The sequence below is a fragment of the Eleutherodactylus coqui genome, chromosome 1, assembly GCF_035609145.1.
Source record: "Eleutherodactylus coqui strain aEleCoq1 chromosome 1, aEleCoq1.hap1, whole genome shotgun sequence".
NCBI classification, from domain to species: Eukaryota; Metazoa; Chordata; class Amphibia; order Anura; family Eleutherodactylidae; genus Eleutherodactylus; species Eleutherodactylus coqui.
The window spans coordinates 518,235,037-518,255,401 of record NC_089837.1 but is presented as its reverse complement, the minus strand read 5'-3'; the positions used below and the strand labels follow the sequence as shown (position 1 = coordinate 518,255,401).

The window sequence follows — 20,365 nt, the reverse complement described above, 5'->3', positions numbered from 1 at the left end:
CAAAAGAAAAGTAAAAGATGCTATTGGATGCTTACAAGATGAAAATGGTGAATTGGTTAAGAAAGATGTTGAGAAGGCTGAACTTTTAAATTCCTATTTTGTATCTGTTTTCTCTCAGAAAGTAGATGTAACATCCACTGATCTTCCCTGTGCTAATGGGGGAATAAAAGAATGCAGGCTATTTGTAAGCAGAGAGCTGGTGAGGGAACACTTGGCTAACTTAAATTACTTCAAGTCTCAAGGTGCAGATGAATTACATGCTAGGGTACTAAAGAAAGCAGCTGAGGTGATTGCTGAACCATTTGCCATAGTCTTTGAAAATGACTGGAGAACAGGAGAAGTCCCAGAAGATTGGAAAAGGGCAAATGTTGTCCCTATCTTCAAAAAAGGGAAGAAGGTGGATCCAGGAAACTACAGGCCCGTGAGCCTGACATCTATACCGGGAAAGATCTTTAAACAAATTATTAAACAGCATGTATGCAAGTACTTGGATAAAAATGGAGTAATTAACCAGAGGTTTGTAACAAACAAGTCATGCCAGACAAATCTAATTTCCTTCTATGACAGAATCACCGACTGGGTTGACCAGGGAAATGGGGTGGATATAGTATATCTTGACTTTAGTAACGTTTTTGACAGTGTATCTCATACCATACTTTTTTAAAAATATGACCAAATATGGGATTGAGAAGGCAACTGTTAGGTGGACTCACAACTGATCGCACTCAAAGAGTGCTCATAAATGGCTTCACATCCAAGTGGAAGAATGTATGAAGTGGGGTACCACAAGGTTCTGTCCTAGGCCCAGTGTTCAACATTTTTATAAATGCTCTGGAGGAGGGAATTAATGGGAAACTGATCAAATTTGCAGACGACACAGCTAGGAGGGATGGCTAACACTAGGGAAGAGAGAAAAGCTTGAACAGTGGGTGGCGACTAAGAGAATGGTATTTAACAAGGAGAAATGCTAAGTCCTACATCTGGCCAAGAAAAATGAAAAAAAAACACATACAGAATAGGAGGAATTGGGCTAAGCAGCAGCACATGTGAAAAAGACTTGGGTATACTATAACATCATAGACTGAACATGAGTCAACAATTTGATGCAGCAGACAAAAAGGTAAACACAATTCTGGGATGTATTAAGAGAAACATAGAGCCTAGATCACGTGAGGTAAGTATCCCCCTTTACTCTTCCTTAGTCAAACCGCATCTGGAATACTGTGTCCAGTTCTGGGCACCCCACTTTAAAAAAGACATAGACGAACTGGAGCAAGTTCGGAGAAGAGTTACCAAGATGATGAACGCTCTGCAAATCATGTCCTATGAGGAACGGTTGAAGGATCTGGGAATGTTTAGCTTGCAGAAGAGAAGGCTGAGAGGAGACTTAATAGCTGTCTACAAATATTTGAAGGGCTGTCAAAGAGCAGAGGGAACAGCCCTATTCTCATCTGCACAAGGAGAGACTAGAAGCAATGGGATGAAACTGAAAGGCCGGAGACACAGATTAGGTATTAGACAGTGAGGGGGATGAATGAGTGGAACAGGTTGCCACAGGAGTGGGGAGTTCTCCTTCAATGGAAGTGTTCAAACAAAGGCTGGACAAATATCTGTCTGGGATGATTTAGTGATCCTGCACTGAGCAGGGGGTTGGACCCGATAACCCTGGAGGTCCCAACTGTACCATTCTAGGATTTTATGATCAAATACGCATGTAAATGGTTCAGATTTGGCCGTGTTTTCACTTGCACAACAGCTGCCAAATTCAACGCTTCTATTTAAATGGTTGAATTCCGCAGCACAATTGCACTTCATGAATGAACATGCTACTGATTTAGAATCTAAAGTGTTTTTCAAAAACATTCGGATTTGTTGTGTAAAATATCTGCACCGTGTAAAGTACATTTTTGAAAATCCCCTCCACCTGGCTAGCAATGATGCAGACTTTCCATCGTAATTCCGCTAACAGAAACTCTGCAGCCTTTCCACCCTGGCAGAAGGCGGCTTGATAATCACACGAATGATTTTTCCATTTGATGTTTGAAGCTTTTCTCAATAATTCATTCACAGGTCAGCGAGACGTTCACTAATTCTTCATTCTGCACCAGATGATGTGATAATCATCCGTAACTGTGTGTGCGGAAGAGAGGATAACTCCGACTACAACCTCATCAGTGGGAAAGAACCACTGACTTACCAATCATCACCTGTCTAAAGGAGGTAACACATGTATGTGATATCTGACTAATCACAGGACCTATAATGCACAGAGATGGATGCAGGGGCGTAATATACCCACTGCAGTGAATGATAAGGATGTACTGTACATAATGTGTGAGAGCACTTGTATTCCTGGATGGAGGGGGCAGTATTATAGTAGTTATATTCTTGTACATAGGAGGCATTATTATAGTACTTATATTCTTTTTCATAGGGGGCAGTATTATAGTAGTTATATTCTTGTACATAGGGGGCAGTATTATAGTAGTTATATTCTTCTACACAGGGGGCAGTATTATAGTAGTTATATTCTTGTACATAGGAAGCAGTATTATAGTAGTTATATTCTTGTACATAGGGGGCAGTATTATAGTAGATATATTCTTGTACATGGGAGCAGTATTATAGTAGTTATATTCTGGTACATAGGGGGCAGTATTATAGTAGTAATATTCTTGTACATAGGGGGCAGTATTATAGTAGTTATATTCTTGTACATAGGAGCAGTATTATAGTGGTTATATTCTTGTACATAGGAGGCAGTATTATAGTAGTTATATTCTTGTACATCGTGGGCAGTATTATAGTAGTTATATTCCTGTACATACGGGGCAGTATTATAGTAGTTATATTCTTGTACATAGGAGCAGTATTATAGTAGTTATATTCTTGTACATAGGGGGCAGTATTATAGTAGTTATATTCTTGTATATAGGGGGCAGTATTATAGTAGTTATATTCTTGTACATAGGAGGCAGTATTATAGTAGTTATATTCTTGTATATAGGGGACAGTATTATAGTAGTTATATTCTTGAACATAGGGGGCAGTATTATAGTAGTTATATTCTTGTACAGAGGGGGCAGTATTATAGTAGTTATATCCTTGTACATGGGAGCAGTATTATAGTAGTTATATTCTTGTACATAGGAAGCAGTATTATAGTAGTTATATTCTTGTACATAGGAGGCAATATTATAGTAGTTATATTCTTGTACATAGGGGGCAGTATTATAGTAGTTATATTCTTGTACATAGGAGCAGTATTATAGTAGTTATATTCTTGTACATAGTGGCAGTATTATAGTAGTTATATTCTTGTACATAGGGGGCAGTATTATAGTAGTTATATTCTTGTACATAGGGGGCAGTATTATAGTAGTTATATTCTTGTATATAGGGGGCAGTATTATAGTAGTTATATTCTTGTACACGGGGGGCAGTATTATAGTAGTTATATTCTTGTACATAGGAGGCAGTATTATAGTAGTTATATTCTTGTACATAGGAGCAGTATTATAGTAGTTATATTTTTGTACATAGGAGCAGTATTATAGTAGTTATATTCTTGTACATAGGGGGGCAGTATTATAGTAGTTATATTCTTGTACATAGGGGGCCGTAATATAGTAGTTCTATTCTTGTACATAGGAGACAGTATTATAGTAGTTATATTTTTGTACATAGGGGGCAGTATTATAGTAGTTTTATTCTTGTACATAGGGGGCCGTATTATAGTAGTTCTATTCTTGTACATAGGAGGCAGTATTATAGTAGTTATATTCTTGTACATAGGAGGCAATATTATAGTAGTTATATTCTAGTACATAGGGGTAGTATTACAGTAGTTATATTCTTGTACATAGGAGGCAGTATTATAGTAGTTATATTTTTGTACATAGGGGACAGTATTATAGTAGTTATATTCTTGTACATAGGGGGCCGTATTATAGTAGTTCTATTCTTGTACATAGGAGGCAGTATTATAGTAGTTATATTCTTGTACATAGGAGGCAATATTATAGTAGTTATATTCTTGTACATAGGGGGCAGTATTACAGTAGTTATATTCTTGTACATAGGAGGCAGTATTATAGTAGTTATATTCTTGTACATAGGGGGCAGTATTATAGTAGTTATATTCTTGTACTTAGGAGCAGTATTATAGTAGTTATATTCTTGTACATAGGGGGCAGTATTATGGTAGTTATATTCTTGTACAGAGGGGGCAGTATTATAGTAGTTATATTCTTGTATATGAGGGGCAGTATTATAGTAGTTATATTCTTGTATATAAGGGGCAGTATTATAGTAGTTATATTCTTGTACATAGGGGGCAGTATTACAGTAGTTATATTCTTGTACATAGGGGGCAGTATTATAGTAGTTATATTCTTGTACTTAGGAGCAGTATTATAGGAGTTATATTCTTGTACATAGGGGGCAGTATTATAGTAGTTATATTCTTATACATAGGGGGCAGTATTATAGTAGTTATATTCTTGTACATAGGAGGCAGTATTATAGTAGTTATATTTTTGTACATAGGGGGCAGTATTATAGTAGTTATATTCTTGTACATAGAGGGCAGTATTATAGTAGTTATATTCTTGTACTTAGGAGCAGTATTATAGTAGTTATATTCTTGTACATAGGGGGCAGTATTATGGTAGTTATATTCTTGTACAGAGGGGGCAGTATTATAGTAGTTATATTCTTGTATATGAGGGGCAGTATTATAGTAGTTATATTCTTGTATATAAGGGGCAGTATTATAGTAGTTATATTCTTGTACATAGGGGGCAGTATTACAGTAGTTATATTCTTGTACATAGGAGGCAGTATTATAGTAGTTATATTCTTGTACATAAGGGGCAGTATTATAGTAGTTATATTCTTGTACTTAGGAGCAGTATTATAGTAGTTATATTCTTGTACATAGGGGGCAGTATTATAATAGTTATATTCTTATACATAGGGGGCAGTATTATAGTAGTTATATTTTTGTACATAGGTGGCAGTATTATAGTAGTTATATTCTTGTACACAGGGGGCAGTATTATAGTAGTTATATTCCTGTACATAGGAGGCAGTATTATAGTAGTTATATCCTTGTACATAGCGGGCAGTGTTATAGTAGTTAAATTCTTGTACATAGGGGGCAGTATTATAGTAGTTATATTCCTGTACATAGGGGGCAGTATTATAGTAGTTATATTCTTGTACATAGGGGCAGTATTATAATAGTTATATTCTTGTATATAGGAGCAGTATTATAGTAGTTATATTCTTGTACATAGGGGGCAGTATTATAGTGGTTATATTCTTGTACATAGTGAGCAGTATTATAGTAGTTATATTCTTGTACATAGTGGGCAGTATTATAGTAGGTATATTCTTGTACATAGGGGGCAGTATTATAGTAGTTATATTCCTGTACATAGGGGGCAGTATTATAGTAGTTATATTCTTGTACATAGGGGCAGTATTATAATAGTTATATTCTTGTATATAGGAGTAGTATTATAGTAGTTATATTCTTGTACATAGGGGGCAGTATTATAGTGGTTATATTCTTGTACATAGGGAGCAGTATTATAGTAGTTATATTCTTGTACATAGGAGGCAGTATTATAGTAGGTATATTCTTGTACATAGGGGGCAGTATTATAGTAGTTATATTCTTGTACATAGGGGGCAGTATTATAGTAGTTATATTCTTGTACATAGGGGGCAGTATTATAGTGGTTATATTCTTGTACATAGGGAGCAGTATTATAGTAGTTATATTCTTGTACATAGGGGGCAGTATTATAGTAGTTATATTCTTATACATAGGGGGCAGTATTATAGTAGTTATATTTTTGTACATAGGTGGCAGTATTATAGTAGTTATATTCTTGTACACAGGGGGCAGTATTATAGTAGTTATATTCCTGTACATAGGAGGCAGTATTATAGTAGTTATATCCTTGTACATAGCGGGCAGTGTTATAGTAGTTAAATTCTTGTACATAGGGGGCAGTATTATAGTAGTTATATTCCTGTACATAGGGGGCAGTATTATAGTAGTTATATTCTTGTACATAGGGGCAGTATTATAATAGTTATATTCTTGTATATAGGAGCAGTATTATAGTAGTTATATTCTTGTACATAGGGGCAGTATTATAGTAGTTATATTCTTGTACAGAGGGGGCAGTATTATAGCAGTTATATTCTTGTACATAGGGGGCAGTATTATAGTAGTTATATTCTTGTACATAGGGGGCAGTATTATAGTGGTTATATTCTTGTACATAGGGAGCAGTATTATAGTAGTTATATTCTTGTACATAGTGGGCAGTATTATAGTAGTTATATTCTTCTACATAGGGTCAGTATTATAGTAGTTATATTCTTGTACATAGTGGGCAGTATTATAGTAGTTATATTCTTGTACATAGGGAGCAGTGTTATAGTAGTTATATTCTTGTACATAGGGGGCAGTATTATAGTAGTTATATTCTTGTACATAGGAGCAGTATTATAGTAGATAAATTCTTGTACATAGGGGGCAGTATTATAGTACTTATATTTCTGTTTATAGGATCACTATTAAGGGTGAACACCCACTTGCGTTTTTTTAACGCTGCAATATAGCTGCGCTTTTTAACGCGATTGTGAATGGGACTATCTAATGTTAAAAAAAATTGCAAAGCACCAACCTGTATTGCGTTTTTAACATTAGAAAGTCCCATTGACAATCGCGTTACAAAGCGCAGCGATATTGCAGCATTAAAAGCATTTATGTAGATATATTCTTGTACATGTTAATTCCTGAAGGAGAATGTGGTTGTGTTGTTTCTGGTTGAGCCTAATATACAATGTATATACCGTAAGTATGTTCAACTCTCATCCTTTCATGATTCACATGGTGGCAGATGAGGTTCTGGTTGGGGAATCATAATATTTCGGGTTCGTTAGTTCTTTTCTTTACTTTGATGTTGGATTTGCTTTATTTCTCTCATATCCTCACTGTTATCTTAGTTGTGTTTTATTGGATTTAGCATTTTCTTTACTTAACAGTTGAATCTTAATGCGAAGTCTCTAAGACCCTGGAAGGTCAGACTTTCCGGTCATTCTTTATTTGGAGGTCAGTCTAGAAAAATTCTAGGATTGATTTCTCTCTTCCTCGTAGATACTGCTGTATCCATTAATCCTGGCCAATTAGGAATACTACATGGGCGAAGCAAGGAGAAGCCGGTGCCCTGCAGGCAGGAGATGATTCACATCAGCAGCCTCTGTACTGAGCCCAGCCCTGACCTGCAGTAAATCTCCAGACACCAGAAACATATTGGAAATCGTTCCTGCAGATGTATGAAGGAACTGCAAAGGCAAGTCCACCTGTAATTGTAAATGATACTGCAAGACTGGCAATACAAGTTAGTACAAAATACACTCAAATGCAGGGAGAGCCCCCCAGACTTCAGGAGGTACACTGAATGGCCCTTTATTAGAGCCCCCGACCCTCTCACAATTGGCGCCTCCCTGTATGATAATTCTCCCCGTGACCCCGAAGCATAAAATCACGTGACAAGTTTTCTGTGGATTAGTTTCAGTGTGAATCTACATTAGATGGGAAAATCCAGCAATCTGAGCGACTTCCAACGAGGCCCGGTCATCGGTGCTAGACTAGCAGGGGCCTCGCTGTCAACGACGGGGATTCTCTCATGTAATGATGTAGAGAGTATACCGAGAATGGCGTAATTGAGGAAGGACATCCTCTGAAAGGGGATCCTGTCCATACAAACAACTCATCACCGAAAGGGGTCAGAGGAGGATGTCAGGAATCGTTCTGCCCAGCAGATGCTGCACAGTCAGGAGCAGCCGAATACAACACTGGGGCTTCAACTAACGTGTCCAAACATATAACTTGCCATTCCTTAGCACAGATGGGCTACAACAGCAGGCGACCAGTTCCAGCACCAGAAAGGTCGGACTCCAGAGGGCAAAAGAGACGAAAACTTGTATCACTGAGCAGCAGAAAAACTTCTCCTGGCCAGAAGGATCCAGATTTCTGTTGCCCCGTGCTGATTGGAAAGCAGAATTTGCCACAAGCAGCATGAATCCATGACCCCTTCCTGTCAGCTGGTCGGAACATGTCTGCACCTACAAGTACAAAAAGCTTCCTGTCCACAGGGGCCGATATTCTTGAAGAACGATTTAATCCCCTAGTGGGATCTGCGCCATGATGGATTGCTGTGGTTCTGAATAAGGTCCGACTTGCTACTTTATGGAGGTCTCATTTATAGTGGCTGTTCAGTGTTGCTATCATTGTATTTTGTCCACATCAGTAGTAGGACAGGTGATAAATGTTAGATCGGTGGGGGTCTGACCATTAGGACCCTCAGCAGTCGCTAGAATGGAGGAAAGGAGCCCCCACATCCCTCTGGGCACCTCCATGATGCGGCCGCGCTGGGGAGCGCTGTGGGAGACGAGGGTCCGCCGTCCTAGTGATGTCTACATGACCCATGCTTGACTTGTGCTTAGCTTCTTAATAAACGGAGATGGAGAAACATGAGTGTCGCTGTCATTAATTAGGCCACAGTGCCGGTTGGTTTAAAGTTAACCCCAGAAATTCTGGAATGCCTTTATAATTGATTTCAAGGGCAGAAAACGGCTCCGCCGGGAAGAGATTCTATCACAAACAATTAAATCAACAGCATATGTGAAAAAGGGAAGCAGATCCCGGCCTGGGAAATAACAGTAGTTGCCATGACGACGGCTGTGTTAATTATAATTGCAAAAAAAACAAAACAACACCAATATTAATATTGTCTCTGTCTACGCCTGTTGTGAAAATACTAAGATGCATGGGGGAGGGGTAAAAAAAAAAATCTGGATATGTGACTGGTGGATAACATAATATTCCTCAAGTCTTTTCATATTTTCGCAATTTCTGTGCATTAAGAGATGTGTAGAAATCACACATAAAAAGAACCCATTATTTCAAATGTATCAATTTACATGGGCCGTATCTCTCTCACAATGACGATGCGAGATAGAAAAGGCGCAGCATGTCATATATTTGGATTTACATGTAGTGGAAAATGCGCGTGTCTCGAAGAAAGAGGGTCAACCCGACCGTTTCCGCCTCCATCACCGATTTGTCATGGATCGACTGATCCGAGTGCTATCGATGCTATGACTTGTCCCGGCAGAGCCTCGACCGATCACTCTAGCGCGATTGCAAGCGCAGAATTGTTAGAATACAGGTGGATTTGTACCCAGCTTTCCCAGGCTTCTGCACGAATGGAGATTGAAACCTCAAATCACCCCCTGATCCGGTCTGCCGCCTCGAATACCCGCACACACTCACTGTTTCCACTAGTCCTGATATGCAAGGGGTATTGTAGAAAGATGATCAACCAAAACTCGATGTGACCCCATGAATCTGACCACCTGGGTAACGAACCCCCTTTATTTTTTACAGCCTCCGCAGAAGCGTACCCCCACCAACCTTCTTCTGACATCATGAAGGGCAGGTTGATGCGTGGATCATCTGTAGGAAACCCTGATTTTATGTTTTGGCTATATTTCCCCGGGAGGCGCTCCGATGGGGAAGATATGGCCGTCATGTTTAATATTAGGAATTTATCTATCCATAGATACTAAACATAATGGGGGATAGATGATCGGCTATGCCTTTAGGCAATTCTGGAGGTTCTGGGGGTCACACAGATGTTACGGTATCCTACCCGATGATACGCCGGCCCGGGTTGCCCTAGAACTTACCCGCAACCTCTGTCCCTGCCTACTTGCCTCCACTCCAGGCTAAACCCAGGTGGGTAACTCAGCGGCGGTCTCTACTCTCGCTAGGGACCGAGGAGGGACGCTGGCGTGCCAAGATGGGACAGGGTAGAATACCGACAGTAAGGGAGATGAACAAACCAACAGAAAATACAAGCAGACCGAGGCAGATGGGAGAACCTAGCAGATATAGCAAACAAGCTGACAACAGGAGACCGACAGAGGCAGGATGCAAACACACTGACAGAAACCAATAACTGGCAGTGAATGGACCTCACTGCCAGCCTTATAAACAGAAGCCTCCACCTAGGGGCGGAGAGGAGGAGGCGACTACCTCCCAGCAGAATCCCATGACCAGGGGCTCGTGCATAGACGGCACTCACAGGCGCACGCACCTCTCCGCCCAGACCCACGAGCATGTGCGCTACACCAACCAGCCACCCGTGCCCGCGGCAGCCACCGCATGGTAACAACAGAGAGGGGAATAACTGCACCAGGTCCGCTGTGTCTTCACGGTTTGGAAAATGTATTTGACGTTGGGCTGGCGCCTCCGTGTGACCCATAATATCCAATATAAATTTCTCCTTTCATAAGGACACTAGCAGTCACGGAGCAGAACGTTTACAAGAAACCCCAGAGGTGTCCAACCTCACTGGCAGGGGGGTAATTAACATCCCCTCGTCACTGGCTAACTTTATTGCTATCATGTACATCAGAGTCCTCTGCAGATGCGAGGGAGAGAATATGGAGGAGTTCACTCAACTTTCCCCTTGTCCAGAATGGTGGAAAGTTGACATACAAAGTGGGGTGACACTTAACCAATACCGTTATACTGCAGTGGAAAATCCGCATCGAATCAGTGACAAAAAAAACCAACAAAAACATCAAAATTCACACCACTGGAATCGTTATGTTTGCAGCTTTTGATACCGACCCGCAGCACATTTCACCCTTTCAATTGAACTAGTGAAATCTGCAGATCCATAATAAAAACTGTGTCAAAATCTTCACCAATGGGATTTTTGTTGCAATTTTGATGTGGATTTGAGCGCAGATTTTACGTTACAGAAAATCCGCACCATTTCCCGCTACGTGTGAATGTACTTTGAAGTAATTTGTTCTACATTATATAGTACAGAACGTGCAAAATGTGTGAGAGGGGAGAGCGCTACCTCGCTCCCCTCTTATTAGCATAGCGGTTCCTGCCCACTCCATGTAGCTCCACCCCCGCCAGTGAAGAGAAGGGGAAGCAGAGAGCAGGAAAATACTAACACTGTGCTGGAAACTGACACAAGGCAGGGAATTTAGACGCAGGAAGCGCCAGAAATAGACTGCGCTTGTCAGCGGTGAACAGGAAGCCCCTCCCCCAGAGCCTGAACATTCTTAGTGCTGCAAGCACCATACAAGAGGAAATCCAGCTGCGCCACAGGAGAGTGCAGGGACTGTAACAGTGAGCACAAGTGATGACAAGGTGCAACAGTCTGCAGAAGAGCTGCCAGGAGAGACGTGATAGCCTGCAGAAAGAGAGCTGCTGGAGACTGCAGGAAGCAGCAGAGAAGAAGCAGCAGGCTATGGACTGGGCAAAACAGAGACTGCATGTTGCCTGGAGCCACCTGAGAAACAGACAGATCTATGACCCATCCTGGACCCGGTCGGAGCGAGTACTCCCACGTAATACACTGTAAGTGAGGCCGGCCTCAGTTAAACAGCATGCCTGTAGCAGGACTGAAACTGTTCAATTGTCTGGCAGTTACAGCCTGAGATACAGGAGGATGGGCCTTCATAATAGAGACACTGTTGCTCAGAGATTGAAGGCTGTGTTTATAATATTCCATCTGCATAAATAGCAAAGTGTTAACCCCTTAAAGAACAGAGCCTGATTTAGGTTTTTATTTAACAGGACTGGTCTCCTCGCAGGATTATATTGAAGCGGTTTCCCGCAGGGCTGTTAGTGGCAGCAGATGGAGGGGTATTTGGTGTGGTCTTTTCCTGAGATCGTTTGCTTATTGGGAGAAGTACTGTATCTCTTTATGGAGACCTAAGGAGACTAATTCGTCATGCAATGCTCTCTGAGAAATTTGGTATGCAAATACGAGATATGGCAATGCCCCTGCAGCGCCACCTATTGGAAGATGACTTCCCTATAAGTCAATGTCTGAATTCCCAATACTGTGAAGTCTTTTTCCCACTATTTTACATGAGGAGCTGTCCTTAGTGCTGAGACCAAAGTACAGCGTCATCTCCAGTGTGCTGCGATTTAAAGGCCCCGAGCACCGTTTACTTTGCTTATAGCTCTCCACGGGTATACATCTTTAAATCCTGCGCTGGGGGCAGTAAAACCCTGGAATGGACCACCCGTGTGTATTCCATCACCATAAAGTAATAACGACGCGCATTTCCCGCTACCGAGTTCACTGCTGCAATTTGCTCCCTGAGGTCTGAGAGCAGCAATGATGTGAGATGGGAGTAATTTGCAGAATGGCAGCCGGTGACTAGAAAATTGCCGCTTTTTGCAGAAGTGTGCTGGCTCCGATTTTAGGAGTGTCCTAATTATTTTCTGGCGGTAATAACGTCTGACAGCATCTGCCTCTGTCCTCTATTATTCCGGCTATTACATTGCGTCCAGGCGGCTGAAGAAAGATTAGAAGGCTGATGAATGTGTGTACATAGATGTAGGATATATAAATCTATCTATCTATCTATCTATCTATCTATCTATCTCTCTATCTCTCTCATATCTATCTGTCTCATATCTATCTTATATCTATCTAAATAACTATCTAATATCTATCTCTCTATCTCATATCTATCTATCTATCTCTCTATCTCATATCTATCTATAGCTCATATCTATCTATCTATCTCATATCTATCTATCTATCTATCTATCTCATCTATCTCATATCTATCTATCATTTATCGATCTATCTATCTATCTATCTAATCTATCTATCTATCTATCTATCTATCATTTATCGATCTATCTATCTATCTATCTCCTATCTATCTATCTATCTCCATATATCTATCTATCTATTATCTATCTATCTATCTATCTATCTATCTAATATCTATCTATCTATCTGTCTCATATCTATCTATCTAATATCCATCTATTTATCTATCTATCTATCTCATATCTATCTATTTATCTATCTATCTCATATCTATCTATCTATCTATCTCATATCTAGCTATCTAATATCTATCTATCTCATATCTATCTCATATCTAGCTATCTATCTCACATCTAATTATCTATCTTATATCTACAGTATCATTTACCTATCAATCTAACTATTTCATATCGATCTGTCTCATATTAATCTCCTATCTATCTATCTATCTATCTATCTATCTATCTAATATCTATCTATCTCATATCTATCTATCTATCACCTATCTATCTCCTATCTATCTATCTATCTATCTATCTATCTATCTATCTATCTATCCCTCTATCCCTCTATCTCATATCTATCTACCTATCTATCTATCTATCTATCTCATATCTATCTATCTATCTATCTATCTATCTATCTATCTCATATCTAGCTCTCTCTCTATCTATCTATCTCATATCTATCTATCTATCTCATATCTATCTATCTATCAATCTATCTAACTAATATCTATCTATCTATCTATCTATCTATCTATCATCTATCTATCTATCTATCTATCTATCTATCTATCTCCTATCTATCTATCTCCTATCTATCTATCTCCTATCTATCTATCATCTATCTATCTCCTATCTATCTATCTATCTATCTATCTATCTATCTATCCCTCTATCTCATATCTATCTATCTATCTATCTATCTCATATCTATCTATCTATCTATCTATCTCATATCTAGCTCTCTCTCTATCTATCTATCTCATATCTATCTATCTATCTATCTATCTATCTATCTATCTATCTAATATCTATCTATCTATCAATCAATCTATCTATCTATCTATCTAATATCTATCTATCTATCTATCATCTATCTATCTCCTATCTATCTATCTCCTATCTATCTATCATCTATCTATCTATCTATCTCCTATCTATCTATCTATCTATCCCTCTATCCCTCTATCTCATATCTATCTATCTATCCCATATCTATCTATCTATCTATCTATCTATCTATCTATCTATCTATCTTTCTTATGTATATCTATCTATCTATCTATCTATCTATCTTTCTTATGTATATCTATCAATCTATCTACCCTGCCCCACGGATGGCATGAGAGCTTTCCTTTGCCTTCGGCTGGGTGTATAGTCCCTAACAGTGTTTGTGCTGGGAGTAACGTCAGAAGCTCCTTGGCCTGATGTAAGTATTGTGTCCCGATGTGATGGGAGTGAAGTGTCTGACAGTCCAGTCACCTCCTTGTGTCTTTGTCATTTTATATCCAGGACTTTCGGCCCGGATTTTGGCATCTCAGCCCCTGTGCGGGGAGCCGCAGGCGTCGTCCTCGGAGGACTGTAGTCAATCAGGGATGGATCTGTGTATCAAATAACGTGAAATACAAAAAGAAAAAAGCAACAACTTTATGGTTGAACTGTAAAGTTTTTCTCCTGTTTAATCAAACATCGAAGATCCAATCACACGCTTCAAGGACTGGAGATTATTGGGCAATGGTGCAGACAGTTTTTACGGTCAGAAGCCCGCGTGTCTCCGCTGAGATCTGAAAAAAAGAACACCTATTGATTCTGTAAGTGACCGTGGATAGTATTATTATACGTCTACCGTGCCAGCCGGCTCTGAAGATGGTCATTACGCCGCTTGTTTATGCCCATTAATAGCATGACGCGGGATGAGACAGAAGACTCCGCCATGTGTCGGCAGCTCAGAGATAACGCGGTGAGAATTAGGTTCTTCATTTTTTCGATTCAGGTTTTGACTTGAACCCTGTCCGGAGTCATCTCCATCACGTCTCCTTAGAGCATGGGCTCCGTTTTACTGACGGCTCATTATAAACGCTCATTTACTCCATAGTTGGGACCTTATTGGAACATATGGATGGGGGTTGAGTCGGTTTCTTAGGTAGCTGCACACTTACACGCTTGGCTTGCTACATCTGCTCCATCAGTTAACAAGCCCGTTGCAATGGAGGAGGTTATCGACTTCTATGGAAGCAGATCTCTCGATGGTCATCCATGGTAATGCGAGAGAAAAAAAATTGCTCGTATTTATGGCCGCATTCATATTCATGCAAGATTTGGCTAATGTGTCTACTGAGTTCCAGATGTCTTCTTGATCCAGTGGAATCATGCAGTGTATTATGCATTTTCTTGCGTATTCTACACTCATTTGCACACACCACACCCGTCCCCCCCATTGATTTCTATGGGGATCTTTGGTGCGCAAATGCGCAGTAATGTATAGTATTCTGAGTTTTTTTGTGCAGCCGCAATGCGCAGGAAAGTAACAGAAATTGAGTGACGGAAAGCTGGAAGGTTTGATTGGAACGTGAGCGGTATATTATAACAGGTAGGTATATAGAAAGTGTATGTGCCGCATATAGATCTTCATATAATGATCTACTCCCTGTATGTATATATGGGGCCCTCGTAGAAGAAGAGCGATGCAGCGGCATAAATACGGAACATGACAGAGGCACGAGCTTCCTACGGATCCCTCTGGGCACAGTGTAGTAGGCAGACTGTAGAGTTAAAGAGTCTGGTGGGAGGAGCCTAGCACACAAGGTCACAGTGTGCTCATGGGAATTGTAGTTTTTAGTACCTAACAGCATTGACCCCCCAGAGTAGTGGGGACACCAACATAGGAAGGGAAGAGACAGAGGAGGTCAGTGAATATACAATGAAGATTTCAGCAACTTTACTGCCAAATGGAGCCTTCACACAACCCCTTTAAAAAAGTTATGAAGCGGGGGGAGGAAAAAACGGAGAATGTCCGTGTGCTGAAGAAGGGTTAACCTCACGATGAGCACTCATATATAACGCTTTTGCTGCAGGTAACATTATCACACAGCCGCTCTGTCGCAGTCAGGAGATGGGATTTCGGCATTTTTGGCTCATAGACCTTTCGTCAATAATGAACAAGTTGCTGAAGCCTCCAGATCCTCCCGCGTTCATTGCGCCCCGAAGACACGACAAGCTGGAGACTAAACTCCTAGAACTATATAACGGCTTCCTCTCTCCTGCTGCTTCTCGCTCCCTCGAGACATTCCATACAATGAATAGAAGATTCACACGGAATGAGGAGTAGATGGACGGACACAGCTACAGATAGGAACACCCCAAATATCCCTCCGCGCTTGTCTGTCATTATAACATACTGATACACTGTAACAAACTCGTTTGGTCTCGTTCACATCAGCGGTTTCGATTTCTGATTTTAAGTCCCATTGATTTCATCGGGACTTTCTAAGTAGTTTTCAGCGAACCGAAACACTAGAACCCAGTTTGGGGGCAAAATCTACTAAAAGTGAGGTGCGAATCTCAGGCTGTTAGCCTCGGCCAAATCTACAAAAATAATTTGTCTCCTTCTCTTCCTCCTCCTACATCCGCACAGTGGAAAATCTGCGCAAAATCTGCATCCTTTCCGCATCATTGGTGCAGAGTCCATAAGCACATCTACAAATGTCCGCTCACCGCCTGCACATAACAGCGCCACTCCCACCTCCGAAAACTGAGTGCTCACCGCTTGCACCAAGAGCGCTGTAAACACGGTCGCTGCTACTGGCGCCACCATCATTCCCCTGGTCACAGACAGCACACTTCTGTATCACCAAACCATGGCAGTAGCATCCAGTAGCGGTTGCTGGGTGATGGTGTGCGCAGCTTGTGCAAATCGCAATTTACCGTGAAATCGTGATTTTGGGCGATCGTGATTTTAACATTACAAGTCTCATAGACCCCTGCAGAGAAAAAAAATCGCCAGTGGGTGGGCGCCCTCAGAGTCGATTTTGATGCGTTTTTTTATTTTCTACTGCGATTCAGCTACGCGTGAAAGTACCCATTGACTTCAGGCTTTAGACGTAAACTAACATGTTCCCACCAGTGGGGGTTACATCTCTTTTGCTGCAGGTCCGCACAGTTCCTTGACCACCGAACCCCAAAGTCCCTATAGCTGTATGATGGTCCGGCACCTCCCCCAATCTTCCATAGACATATAAAGTAACCAATCACTGCACTCAAAAACATTTTTCAAAAATTTTGACAACCAGTATTTTTTCTCTCCACTTACCGCACATAGAGGGAACGCTTTTGGTTAGTTTTCAGAGAGCCGGACCCAGAACTCATGCTGTGATTCATCATCTGCTCGCGCAGGTCATGGATTTTTGCTTCAAATCGAGCGTACTCTGAAAAGAAAATTAAAGCAGAAGCGTGTTATCAAATGTCAGCCAAGTGACCCGTCCGTAACTGTCAGGCAGCTGAGAGAATGAACGAATATGCGGGTCGAATTAAAACGACTGATGTAAGAAAATGACTGGAGTAGCTTGCCAATTATTCTGACGTATAAAGAATAGCGCCACCTAGGGTCAAAGGGGTTTCCTTTAGTAGACATTTATTTCCTATCTATAGGACAGGCAATAGATATCTGAATATCGGCTCACTGGAGGGTCCTAAGTGATTCTGAGACTGTTGGGAGTCTTAAGTGATTCTGAAACCGTTTGGAGATCTAAGTGATCCTGAGACAATTGGGGGTCCTAACTGATCCTGAGACCGTTGGGAGTCCTAACTGATCCTGAGACCGTTGGGGGTCCTAAGTGATCCTGAGACCATTGGGAGTCCTAACTGATCCTCAGACCATTGGGGGTCCTAAGTGATACTGAGATCATTGGGAGTCCTAAGTGATCCTGAGATCGTTGAAAGTCCTAAGTGATCCTGAGATCATTGGGAGTCCTAAGTGATCCTGAGATCGTTGGAAGTCCTAAGTGATTCTGAGACTGTTGCGAGTCTTAAGTGATTCTGAAACCGTTTGGAGATCTAAGTGATCCTGAGACAATTGGGGGTCCTAAGTGATCCTGAGACCGTTGGGGGTCCTAACTGATCCTCAGACCGTTGGGGGTCCTAAGTGATCCTGGGATCATTGAGAGTCCTAAGTGATCCTGAGGTCGTTGGAAGTCCTAAGTGATCCTGAGATCATTGGGAGTCCTAAGTGATCCTGAGATCGTTGGAAGTCCTAAGTGATCCTGAGACTGTTGGGAGTCCTAACTGATCCTCAGACCATTGGGGGTCCTAAGTGATCCTGAGACTGTTGGGGGTCCTAACTGATCCTGAGACCGTTGGGGGTCCTAAGTGATCCTGAGACCGTTGGGAGTCCTAACTGATCCTCAGACCGTTGGGGGTCCTAAGTGATCCTGAGATCATTGGGAGTCCTAAGTGATCCTGAGATTGTTGGAAGTCCTAAGTGATCCTGAGACTGTTGGGGGTCCTAACTGATCCTGAGACCGATGGGGGTCCTAAGTGATCCTGAGACTGTTGGGGGTCCTAACTGATCCTGAGACCGTTGGGGGTCCTAAGTGATCCTGAGACCGTTGGGGGTCCTAAGTGATACTGAGATTGGCGCCCCCGAATGTTGAAGTGGCAGTGCGCATACAGTACTTCACTGCTGTAACATTCAAGAGATTGCCGAGTGCATCAATCTCCCTCCATTCACACAGGGCATTCGGATACACCGGCCTTTGGATAGCAGGGGGTTTCAATGGTCGCACCCCCAACAATCAGACACTTATTCCCTGTCCTGTAGATACGGAATAAATGTCTGTAATGGGAAACCTCTTTAGAGTGCGTTTACATGTAGCGGATTTGGTGCCGATTTTCCCCAGCAGTGAAGGTCAAGGTGTGGGGCTGGTGCCGGCCCCACACCTTATACAACACAGAGGTGAGATGGTGACCAACAGCCAGGCCAGGACGTGGTGAGAGAGTAGTGCCTGGCACCAGCGCTGCAGCGGAGAGGCCGGGCAGAGCGGTGAGCAGTGTTCATGGTGCAGCACTAGCCTCTATTTATTCTGAAAGGCATCAAAGTTTGCTTGTCTCCTCTTCTCCGCACCAATTCCACTACGTGTGAACGCACCTTTATAAGGGAACTTGTCAGCAGGATTTATACACGTAAGCTGCCGTTACCGCTGTACTTCATGTGGGCGGGGCATATTGAGGATGAGTTTTAATACTTTATTAGCTTTCCGTTAGCCAGAAATCCCAATGTAAACTTTTCACGCTGCATATGGTAATGAGCAGTATGACATCACCTGGTAGACTCTCCCCATTTCTCATATGGTAATGAGCAGTATGACATCACCTGGTAGACTCTCCCCATTTCTCATATGGTAATGAGCAGTATGATATCACCTGGTAGACTCTCCCCATTTCTCATATGGTAATGAGCAGTATGACATCACCTGGTAGACTCTCCCCATTTCTCATATGGTAATGAGCAGTATGACATCACCTGGTAGACTCTCCCCATTTCTCATATGGTAATGAGCAGTATGATATCACCTGGTAGACTCTCCCCATTTCTCATATGGTAATGAGCAGTATGACATCACCTGGTAGACTCTCCCCATTTCTCATATGGTAATGAGCAGTATGACATCACCTGGTAGACTCTCCCCATTTCTCACATGCACACCTGGGCTATTAACTACTGATTTCGTCCGGCTGATCTTGCTGCAAGTATTGCGCCTTGTCTATTGGGAGTAGCTGGGAATCCCAGCCCGGGAGAAGGAGGCATTGCCAATGTCACAGAGATCAAGCGCAGTAACTATCTGCCAACACATCCTCCTTCCCTGGTACATGTGTAAGTGATCCAAAAAGCCAGATGGGACCCTCAGCTACTCCCGCGTCTGCATTGCATCTCAAAAACACGGTGCAGGAACAGCAGAGTTGATAGATAGATAGATAGATAGATAGATAGATATGAGATATATAGATAGATATGAGATAGATAGATAGATAGTTAGATATGAGATAGAGGGATAGATAGATAGATATGAGATAGATAGATAGATAGATAGATAGATAGATAGATATGAGATAGATAGATAGATAGATATGAGAGATAGATAGATAGATATGAGATAGATAGATAGATAGATGGATGGTTATGGGACCCCAGCTCTCCCAAATACTGAGGAGACGCTCACTGATCACATCAGTAGATCTGCCAAAAATGTCCAATCTGAGACTAGGGAAGCGGTATATACATAGGAGTGAGTGGTATCAGCTGCTCCTGTTATAACACGCCCGGACTAGTAAGTCGCTGCGTCGCCTCCTTAACATTCATGAATGCGTGTCAGACGGTTCTGAGAGTTCGCTGCATACGTGCTTCTTAATAACTCCGGAGCATGAAGCGTAAATCAGCGCAGGGATCTCCTGCAGGCGACCCCAGGGGCGCCAATAACCCAGAACAGTCCGTGTTCAGGAGGCCGCTGAACGCTGACTGCTAGAATCCCTCCTCCATAATGGGACATTACTATTCATTGGTTTCTGCAAACATTCCATGTGGCGGCTCACGTGGAGAAGACGCTGCGGTTACGGTGACCTGCTGCTCGCTCATTATTCTAGATGTCACATTATCTGCTACTGCGCCATTCTTCTGGA

General features: G+C 41.7%; 1 protein-coding gene across 1 annotated transcript in view; it reads right to left on the bottom strand.

Moving 5' to 3' along the window:
* Window positions 1–20,365, bottom strand: part of DLG2 (discs large MAGUK scaffold protein 2) — a 469,593-nt gene that overhangs the window by 120,156 nt on the left and 329,072 nt on the right. Inside the window, exon 15 of the mRNA XM_066588133.1 lies at window positions 17,004–17,118. Coding sequence (XP_066444230.1) covers window positions 17,004–17,118 — 115 coding nt within the window. The remainder of the gene's footprint in view (window positions 1–17,003; window positions 17,119–20,365) is intronic.